Source organism: Thermobia domestica, chromosome 3 (assembly GCF_964235325.1).
Source record: "Thermobia domestica chromosome 3, izTheDome1.hap1.1, whole genome shotgun sequence".
In the NCBI taxonomy this organism is placed as follows: Eukaryota; Metazoa; Arthropoda; class Insecta; order Zygentoma; family Lepismatidae; genus Thermobia; species Thermobia domestica.
The window spans coordinates 306,914,356-306,925,993 of NC_137456.1; the positions used below are offsets into that span (position 1 = coordinate 306,914,356).

The following is an 11,638-nucleotide window of genomic DNA, read 5'->3' on the forward strand; positions in this document are numbered from 1 at the left end:
GGATAGTTATCAACTATTGTTTGAGATTAAATTACAAAGAATTAAATTTCACTTTTCTCATTTCCAGGTCTAGGTCTGGGCAACCCCACGAACGTGGTGCCTGGAGCTAGGTCTGGGTGGTATGAGGGAACATGTGTCTATTACAAATCACTTCAAAATTGATTCTCCGCTAATAGTATTTGTAACGATTTACCGGATAATAACCATTCGAATTCATTACTATATCTCCTAAATCATCCAGTAATCCATTCTCCTTTAAAATCCTCAATCTTTCCTTTTCCTTCTCCTTTTCTTTTTCTTTTCTTATTTCTTTCTACTTCTTTCCCCTCCTTTCCCTTCTCACACTTCCTTTTCTTATTCCTAACAAAACTGAAAACTAATTAGGTCGTGACTGGGAGTAGTCGCTATCAGCACGGTCAATAAATTCGATTCGATAAGTTTCTTCGGAAGTCCGATTTGGGATATTTGCCTCTAAAATGAACATATACAGAAACTAAGAATAATAATATAACTTATTCAAAATTTACTTTACTAGAAAATATTTATAGTTTCAATTAGTAGTAGATATTTCATTATCACTCTTTTGCTAAGTTCAGGCGACTCCTCCTTCAACCACGATGTTAGTTGTCACACGCCCTAAAATAAATATACGTTTTCAGAAGTGGCGAACTGTGACAACAAGTTTAGTTAACGACCTAGTTTCTGATTGTTTTTCAAACTTCCGTTTTTTTTTTTTTTTTTTTTACGCCTTGACAATACTACTCCCACTACCCCTGAGATATCCCTAGAACCTCTGGTTGTGTACTGTGAATTAGAATACTCCACTGATGTACAAAACCTGGCACTCATGTATATACATGTGGATTTGTTTGTGTATACTTGTAGCCTACATATGATGTCACTAACCCTTGTTATACAGTATTTGTTGATGAAGTTATATTGGTCTATTTTAGGTTTTGTTACTAGTGAAAGACCTTCGAAATCATCCTGGTGCTACTTTAATAGCTGACGGTTACCCTGTAGTGGTTTCTTATGATGACCCTGGGATGTGGGGAACCAAAGCTCTTAGCTACGATTTCTACGAAACTTTCATGGGTTTAGCTGGACTCAATGCAGACTTACGAGTGCTCAAGCAATTAGCCAAGAACTCGATAACGTAAGTGAACTGGTACTCTGGTATTTATTAGCTGCTAATGTTATCATCAATCTTCACAGAATTTTATTTACCAAAAACCAATATCTAGTATCTGATTAAAAACTAATTACTAGGAACAGGAGTTTTTCGCAAGTTGCGAAATCGCGAAAATTTTCCGACAAAGCCGAGATTTGGTTTTTCAACCAACTACGTCAGATTGAGTAAGGAAATGGGTATTTTGAAGTTGCAACAAAATACGATAACTGACATTTTGAGCAAAATATGCCGTAAAATGCGACAAATTGCGATTTTTTAAAAATTAATTTCAGTTCTTAAAATACAGAAATAACAAGTACAATTTTCCAAGGAATGCTTTCGTTTGGCAACGTTGATTACTACTAACTTCCGTTTCAAGTTCATAGCTGGTAGTTGTGGAATGTAGAACATTCAGTGTCGTGTTAAAACAGCAAAAATCATCACTTCGATGTCTTTGTGGAATACGTTCGCTAAAAGATTCTATAATTTTAAAAATGGTGAATAAAATGGGGTCGATAGAAGATCGAGCAAGTGAATTTGCTAATGAAGACTTGTACGTAAGTGATATTCAAACGTTAATATATAAATTTTGTAATTCATTGTCCTAAGTGGTATTATTGTTTATTGCTTTTATTGGGCCTATATTAGCGTTCGTATATTAGAGCTTGAAAAATAATTTACTTAGCGACAAAATGAGAAATTTCATATTTCAAAATGCGACAAAATACGAAATTTTTAATTTCAAATGCGAAATGTTTAATTTCAAATTGCGAAAAACTCCTGCCCCTACTAATTACGTGCTTTCTTTATTTTCTGTGAACTACAATCTAGATCACTACCCATCAGGAAAGGAATCGGTGACGTAATCAGCATCAGCTCTCTAATTTCAAACGAGCATTGAAGTTTGGCCAGAGCATACACGTGCTCGGAGAACCCGCTACGAGAATGAAAAACAAGTATTACCAACTATGTGCAGGAATAAGGCTTAATTGATTGCAACATTGTTTGCTAAGCTAGTGTTTAGTATATCTTCCTGTTTTATGGCTAATATTGTGGGCAAAATCATTGTATACTATTGTCTTCATTCTCAAAAACAGCAACGTGCTCAGTTGAATTTTACGCAGGAATTTATTTCGGAAGGGGTCAATTCATTAGAGGGGGATTTCAAATTCAATTTGAGGATAAATTACGTTAAAATTTGTAAACTTGCCCCTAGAATTAGACCAAATTTGCGGAAAAATAAGGATTTCGGGGTGCGAATCCCCAAAACCCACCCCTGCATACGTCCCTGCTCTGAGCTCAGACGCTGGCTGGCAAGCGCAGGACAAAGTCACGAGTTGTTTCCTTCGGAGGAAATATTTATATAATGTGATATCATATTGATCATTGTTATCATAATCCCTTCCTATTTAACCATTTATCCTACAGAATCCCCTCGTGCCTATACGGTTCTTGGTTCGGGAGACCCGAATTCTATTCCCGGTCAGAGCTCCATGGTTCGGATCCCACACTAAGCTGTGGATCCATGTCTCATATAGCATTAGTGCTGAAAGGAGTATTAAATTTCAAACAAATGTATCAAACTGGTACACTTGATCACAGTGTCTGTGTAAAAATATCTTTCGAAAAAGATTTAAATGTTTCATTACAAATATTGGTGCACTTTTTTCTTTATTTGTATTGTAGATGTAGCAGATTCTCTCTAAAAACCTCGGACGATTCGTCATCGTAGAATAAAATCCACCAATGGGAGTACTAATCCAAGCCAGCCAAGAAATTATTTCCTATCTACCAAAGACCAAACGCTATATTATACTTTCACTTGCTTCATCTTGGCCTTCCCGAAGGTCACTTCCCAAAAACTTCCAACTAAACTTCTATTTTCCTCTTAATGTATTTCAGATATAATCAATATGACTTCCAATCTTAGATTTTTTAAAAATGTTTACATGATACCCACTAATGTGTATTTATCAGGGAGTTTCGAGTTACGTAACTTATATTTCTATTAACTTGTTATGTGTTACTTTGGCCTCTCAATATTTCCGCAAGATTTCTTTCGTTCAAAATCTGAGTTCATAGATACGATCAGTGCTCAAATTCCGTATTTATATAGTGCAAAATACAATATTATATGTATATATTATAAAATTACCTAGTTAGATAGAAGGTAGAGAAATTCACACACGGCATTCGGTTTTCTCCCACAGCCTTTTATTATTAAATTTTGTTATAAAACAATATGACACAAATACACTGAGATCAATACAAAATCCACTAAGCAATTAGGGTAAATAGGTGTCTTCTCAAGGCCCAGGCAGCCAGGGAAGGATCCCCACAAAACTCCAGGCAAGCTGGGTGAAGGTGGGCTAGGATTCTCAACATTCCACGCAAGCAAAGAGAGGTTACAGTTCCACAATGCTCCAGACAAGCTAAGTGGGAAGGAAAACCACGAAGCTCCAAGCAAGCTGGGTGAAGGTGAGCTAGGATTCTCAACACTCCACGCAAGCTGGGTGAAGGTGAGCTAGGATTCTCAACACTCCACGCAAGCAAAGAGAGGTTACAGTTCCGCAATGCTCCAGACAAGCTAAGTGGGAAGGAAAACCACGAAGCTCCAGGCAAGCTGGGTGAAGGTGAGCTAGGATTCTCAACACTCCACGCAAGCAAAGAGAGGTTACAGTTCCGCAATGCTCCAGACAAGCTAAGTGGGAAGGAAAACCACGAAGCTCCAGGCAAGCTGAGTGAAGGTGAGCTAGGATTCTCAACACTCCACGCAAGCAAAGAGAGGTTACAGTTCCGCAATGCTCCAGAAAAACTAAGTGGGAAGGAAAACCACGAAGCTCCAAGCAAGCTGAGTGAAGGTGAGCTAGGATTCTCAACACTCCACGCAAGCAAAGAGAGGTTACAGTTCCGCAATGCTCCAGACAAGCTAAGTGGGAAGGAAAACCACGAAGCTCCAGGCAAGCTGGGTGAAGGTGAGCTAGGATTCTCAACACTCCACGCAAGCAAAGAGAGGTTGGAGTTCCGCAATGCTCCAGACAAGCTAGGTGGGAAGGAAAACCACGAAGCTCCAGGCAAGCTGGGTGAAGATGGGCTAGGATTCTCAACACTCCACGCAAGCAAAGAGATGTTACAGTTCCGCAATGCTTCAGACAAGCTAAGTAGGAAGAAAAACCATGAAGCTCCACGCAAGCTGGGTGGTTGCGGTTAGGAATCTCTCACAGTCCCACGCAAGGTAGGAGAGTAGTTAAATTACCACAATACTCCAGGCAAACAGAGTGGATAGGAGGCCTCAGAGCTTCAGGCAAGCTAGGAGGCGTGGGTTAGGTTAGGATATCTCAGAGCTCCAGGCAAGCTAAGAGAAGAGAATTGACCTGCCGAAATCGATGCCGTTTGAGGCAGTGCGTGAAGTTTATACTTTTAAGTAGCGGAGGCGCTGGTGTTCCTCTTCCATCACATGACAAAGTGGTGACGAAACACATTGCATTGTTTATAAATTAAAAAAAAAACATTGTTGTTTACAAATATAACTACGTGCAGGATATTGAATATGTTTAGAAGGTATATTCTCACTTTTAGACATACAAACTATACTATACCTAGTTGTCTTGCCGTTTTGGCCCTGATACCTGATAACAGATAGACAGGAAGATAGGAATGATTTCCCCTCTATAAAACTTCCCATAGATAGTTAGGAACGCTTGCCGTTAATTTTCATTCTTATCGGACGAACAACACGTATTTCATATAATTTGTAGAAATTTTGCTTATTTTTAGCTTTTCCCCTGTGTTCATATGAGTCAAAATTAGTCAAAATCGTATTGAAAAGAAAATCACGTTACTTAAAAAAGAAAGAATCATAAATGTAATGCTGTACAAACAAATACGTATTCTTTTTCGTGAAAAATGTAGATGGCGCTATTATACAGATAAAGGGCAGTCAGTACAGTGTAAATCATGTTTGGCCATAGTGCCTAGATAACTGGGATTGGTATGGGGGTAATTTCTTAAGCATTTCCAAAGTACTGTGGAAACAATATCTTTTTGTGACTGATGTAACAGGATTACCGGGTTGAAATTAATCCATAATCGTATAAACATATTATAGTTTTGTTCCATTCTCGCTTAAAGTTAAAGCATACAATTTCTTAGTCTCTTGATAATTTGCCAATATACGAATTGGAAAGATTCATGGATGTCTTCAGCTTTCGAAAAGCTTAAGCAAAGCTTCAGCTTTAGTGCTCAGTTCATAAAACGTATTTTGAAGCATACCTAATAATTACGCACTAGCTAAGAAGGTGTCTTTTGTATTTCTCTGAACAAAAATAAGTTTGTGGTCCTAAAAAAAAAATCTTAAGCTGATAGTGTAAGCATACGTATATTAAAAATTGGATTTTAAAGCAGACTTTCTGCTCGAAATTTACGGAATTGCAGAACCGAAAAAGAAAAAGAAACTTCCTCGCATACAGTAAGCGAGAAATTGTTTTAATTTTGTCCACTCATGTAGTTAAGTTTCAATATGAAGCTATTATAGAGTATGTTCTAGCGATATGATATGTTTACAATAGTATCATTGAGGTATTTAAGCAACATAAACTTAGATATTAAAATGTGATCTAACATGCAACAAGAACCATGGCCTAACTCTATTTCAAGACGCAAGATCGTGCACTCTTTGTAAAGTACAATTGAGAAAATATAGTTACGGAATAATATCGAGTTGCAATAAAGAACTGTGCGTGAATTTCTATTACAAAGCTAAGAATAGTACCACTTCCGTCACTACTAATAGTAAAAGTACATGCAGACAGGTAAGTAGAACACTTTTCGTAGGTTTTTCGTTAGTTAAGGCCTTAGACTGGCTAGCATAAGCAAGCTAGACCGTGGATTTGAGTTCCGCCTCGTGCTCCTTTGTGGCCAAGTGACCAACGTACGAAATGCCTGTGCTTGTGGTTCTGGACTCAATCCTCGGTGGAAATATTAGCTTCGGATATAAATCCCAATAGTTCGGAACTCACTTTAAGCAGCAAATCCTACTTCATATAAATTTAGGTTGGAGGCACAAAAAGAGCGTTAAACTCAATCAGTCGAGTTTCTACCCAAGCATTGTACCTTGGGCGATTTATTGCTTGTTTCTGAACTCTTTCTTTGATGCAGCCTTCAAACGCGAAATTCAATAAAGGAAACAATAAAGTTGATGGGCAACCTGTTAGAGTTACGTCCTGGCAACCCTGCTACGTAGAAGAACTATAGCTAACCCAGTCCTTGACTGAGGCTATCTGCTATGAAAGTAGTACTTTATCAGGCAAGGCATTGTGTAAATAAAATGTTTTATTAAAAAAAAATAGCAACAGAAAATATTTGAAAATTCACAAATTTATTCTACAGATGTGATTGCTACATCTGTTTACTTCTATGTTGTATTCTTGCTAGTTATTACTCTGATAAACTCCTTCAAATTAATTGGAAGTTTTTTTTTTTCGATGTGTTGCAGGTATAGTGTAATGAATGACACTGAAAAGGCGGAAGCTATGGCCGTATGGGAAACTAAATGGGACGCTTTCCTTGACGAAGTAATTGCAAAGAAAGACGAACTTCTGAAGCCTGCAGAAAATCGACAACGACAAATCCAACGGAATGGACATTGTGTTGACGTTTGAGTATCATCGACTATTGCGAGAAAAGTAACTACATTATGATATGATCCAAAAGGGAATTAAATACAGTAACAATTGTTATTTTACAAATATAGTCATATTTAAAGTTCCGTTAAAATTATTTTCGAAGTATTATTTATTATTGATTTCGAAAATATGTCTTAAGTTACCTTTTTGTGTTTCTGCAAGTTATAATTATTGCTCTGAAAGTTATCTTAATGATGTTTTCTTAGTTTCTTAAATTAGGTTATCTTTAAATATTGTTTAAACTTTATTTGGATAGCATATGTTGTTATACGCTTGCTATTCATATGTTTTTTAAACGTTAAAACCAAAGATTATTCAAAGAAAAATTATAGATAGTTTGTTGTTTTTAGATAGATTACTAAACAAACACTGATGTTATATGTATGTGATTTGAGAATATTGCTCTAGTTGCAGTATTCGTACAGTACCAACCAATCTCAGTATGGATGATCGTTAATTAAACGTTTTTTAAAGATGATGTAGAAACACGTCATGCAGTAACATCTCTAGAAAAGAACAGATTTCCCAAACCATGACTGAACGATCGAGTAATATGCTGAGAATACCACCCAGCTGCAAAATTTTAGACGTAAAAATAGGCAGATAATAGGTAATTAGTACAGAATAAACTTGTTTTTATTTTGATTTTATTACAATATCGTAAGTTCACTGAATAATACGTAATTGAGATATTTTAAAATATGGCTTCTAATTTAGGTCTTATTTTAGTTATGTTTATTTAATTCAGTATTTTTAAAATTTGTTATTGCATCTATTTCACAGGTATTTTTCTTCAAGGACGTTTAAAAGATTTCTTTATAAAGAAGGTTCACGTGATTTTTTAAATTTTAAAAATATTTTCTTCGGCGTTTCATTAAATGTAGATTATAATGATCAGCTAATCTAACATTAGATTACAAATAAACAGATGAACTAGAAGGGTGGAGGGAAATCCTTACAACCAGCTTTACGGTATAATCTTAATTTGTAATAAAATTAAGAAACTTCATGAAACACTTGCTGAATTTCTTTTGACTCCCGTCATGCTAGTTTGTGTTATAACAAGACAGAGTGTGATGAGAAAGCGGCATCACCGTCCCTATTGTTCTCTAGATAACATACGAATACTTGGAATTGTCAGAAAGATTAAATTTGCAAATTGAAATCTCCGGCAAAGCAAACACCAACGAAGCTCTTGGTCAACTCAGTAGATGAATGCAAATAAGCCTAAAGTGTCACGTTACTTAGGAAAGAGAAAATGTACCTTGCAAGATAATGTTATACTGTATGTACCGTTTGAAAATCAAGTGAAAGACATGAAGTTGCGTTATTCAAACAAAGCTCGTGCACCGCAAGTCTTGAACTAATGCAAAGAGTTAAGTATTAGTTCAAGTGTGGTTGTCCTTGTCTCTGCAAACAACGGATGACATGATGCAATATATTTGCCATGTAAGAGTAGAAGATTTTAGCTAATGTTACGGTGAACTAAGATACAAATTGCATAGAATATTATGGTAGAAGTGAAAATGTTGTAACTTGGAAAAAGTAATTTCTGTGTGTACAGTGTGTATTGTAAGAAATTTTCGGAATTAACTGTAAATATGTATTTTGCACAAATTGCATTTGAAGTAGGTTCTATGCTTAAGTAATATATGACATTAGCCATAATTAATAAACTTACATTCATCCTTTCAAAGTACCATATATCTAGGTATATTTATTCGCTGTCTGTTTTCATATATTTTGTTATTTAATTGATATGCACTCTGTGTGACTTATACCAATATTACCTCAGTTGAATATTATGAAGTTATAAATCTTATATTCTTGTGACCGTAGAATTATTTCTTTTTTCTAGATCTCCAAATTCCAATTTCAATCTCAATATCCCCTTGAACTAAAAGGAAAACATAATTATATACTGAGATAAGTTTGTTCTTACTTCAACAATTTGTGATGCTTGTTTCGCCCGTATTAGACTTACCTAGAATCTGCTCACGTTTGCGTGTCTAATCCCTGACTAGCAATTGGTGTGATACTGTTATAACCTTTGGTTGATATAATATATGAATACCTACGTGCCATACTGTGTATGTGTCATTTATAAAATTTAAAGTGAGGAAAATTTCAAATTTCTAAGAGAGACTTTTTTTTTTTCATATGCGGGAAATATGAACCATCATATAAAATGACCTATAAAATAGCAATGACCTCTGTTACCGTCTGTAAGTAATATTTACTAAATACCATTGTGCATATCGCGCGTTCAGTCCACAAGGAAGTCAAGTCCACTTTAGGTCATTTTGGACATTTTTTTATCTTTCATCTCTCTAACTGAAAATCCTTCAAGACCTTAAAAGGTTCATGTACAGATATTGTAAATGTAAAATTTTTATAATACAGGGTGTTTCAAAGTGCATATCGGGGTTTTAAGGTTTTGTAGTATTTATTACATTTAACGTACAATTATAAATAATACATGAAATGAAAGAGCAACTCAAACAGATTTTGCTACAAGTATTCCACCAAGTGTTCCATGTGGGCACCATTCATCACATGGCACACATCGAATCGATAGGCGAGAAAGGTCCATAAACTTTCCACCGGGATATAGCACAACACACATTCAATTTAGTAGAGGAGTCTCGTGGAAATTTCCTGACCCGCAGATACGAACATTATGAGTGTTCACATCGCCACTTAGGTGAAATGTCGATTCATCACTGAAGACGACATAATTCAGAAAATCTTCATCGTCATGCAGCAAGTAGGGTTGCCAACTCCGGAAAATAAAAAAACCGGCACCTCCTCAAAATTCCCTATGATATAGGTATAAGTGTGAAGTATCTCTTTTCGGACCTATTCATGGGAAGGAAATGTACTATTGTGGACAAAAGTGTATTAGCACCTGTATTCTGCATATCCTTAGTACCTTCACTAATAAGCTTAACAGATTCATTGTGCTATAAATGAGAAACTGAAATCGGCATTGATCATTTTATTGTATTTACCATCAACTATCACTTCTTTAAAATTGTCGAAACAGATTAACAAAAGTATAGGGTCGTGACAATTTTAGATTTGGAAAATGAAATTTATTCTCTAAACTTATACTTCAACTGCAGGAAATTGCGTTAAGAAATCCTTTTTCACTCCCAATAAATGTCTAAAGTTCCTTAGAAGTAAATTTCAAATTTTCCTTGGTACAGTCCTTGTCATTTCTTTAAAATTATCTAAACAGATGAACAAAATATATTAATCATTGATAGATGGTGAAAGGTGAAAGTTTTGGATTTACAGAATGAAAGTTACTTTTTAAATCTATACTTTGAACTAGATGAAATTGCTTCGAACTAGATATAAATTTGAAAAAACCGGTCATAAAGAGGCTGGTAAGAAGTTTGTACCGGTCACCGGCTTTAATCAAAATAACAGCGATATTTCCGGCCAGACCGGTGAAAGACCGGCCAGTTGGCAACCCTAGCAGCAACATTTGATTGCAAAGTTGACACGTAAACTGTAGTCGGTAGGCGTTGGACCCTGAAGCAACTGCAAACGACAAGGGTGTAGTTGTAAGAGTCTCCTTAAAATTTCCCACAAAGAAGATTGCACTGTAACTACAGTTTCAGTCTTTGCAAAATGTGAAACACAAAAAGCTTTTTGCTCACTAGTCGCCATCTTTGATACTAGCGCTTTCTAACGGCAGATATCGGAAACAGTACATGCACATGCGTGCGCACAAAACTGTTTGAGATGCTCTTTCACTTGACATATTATATCTAATCAGGGGTGCCCACAGAGGGGGGCTATGACGCAAACTGCGTCATTGAAATATTTGAAGGGAGGTAAAAATCTATATTAGTATGTTTGAGGGGGTGTAAAAATTAATCGAAAAGAATATTTTTTCATGGAAGAACACCTACGGATAGACAATTGGGGGGGGTGCGTCATGGACATAAGAGGGGGGCACCACTGTTATAATTGTAAGTTAATTGTAATAAATACTACAAAGCCATAAAACCTGAATATACATTTTGAAACATTTTATATTGTAAAATTATAATATAAATATAATATTAAAAACACAGTGTTTATGTTTCCATGTACTTAAGCGTACAGTGCAAACTTTATGCCTCTTATTCGTACAATTTCGGTAGTTCGATTTGATTTCCTTGTGCTCTGAACCATGAATGTTTGCACAATACTACACTAATCTATCATTAAACAAAGTTTTCCCAGTTGTACCTGTAATTATGTTCGTAAGTTGTACCATTTCTAAAATCTTGATTGTACCATTTCAACGTAAAATTGTTTATTTAATAATAATAATAATAATAAAATATGAAAACTGTGATAAAAGCGTTTTTCTCTAAATGCTTCTTTCGTAATTTTCAACAAATGGCTACAAAATTGTAATGCAGATCATTATAACGTTTTCATCTATACAAAATAAACGTGTTGAAAACAAGGCTATAGAAGGTAACTGCAGGTACTGTATATACGAAGAGTGTTCAGTACACCGCCTCCTCGATTCACTAAGCGGGCGGATGTAGAAGGCATTGGTTCAGTACTGGGACGTTTCCGAGGAAATCCGCTAGAGTGTCCTGCATTATGTGTCACCATCTTGGACAAGTCCGATTTGACGCATACTTCGGGAGCCAGCGCTGAAACCGTCACGCCGAGCAGTGTTGCTTGCCTCTGGAAGGTTCTATGGAAGGACATTATTTCAATAGAGATAAGAATCCGTTATTAGTACCGTGCTAACTCAGAACATTGCCAATTG

The 11,638-nt window shown here is 35.9% G+C and overlaps 1 protein-coding gene across 1 annotated transcript in view; it reads left to right on the plus strand.

The window, feature by feature from the left end:
• LOC145681124 (adenosine deaminase-like) overlaps positions 1-11,214 on the plus strand; it is a 147,979-nt gene extending 136,765 nt beyond the window's left edge. Inside the window, exons 6-7 of the mRNA XM_081752550.1 lie at positions 954-1,156; positions 6,666-11,214. Of these exons, the coding sequence (XP_081608676.1) occupies positions 954-1,156; positions 6,666-6,831 (369 nt within the window). The 3' untranslated portion in view covers positions 6,832-11,214. The remainder of the gene's footprint in view (positions 1-953; positions 1,157-6,665) is intronic.
• The last annotated feature ends 424 nt before the right edge of the window (positions 11,215-11,638 follow it).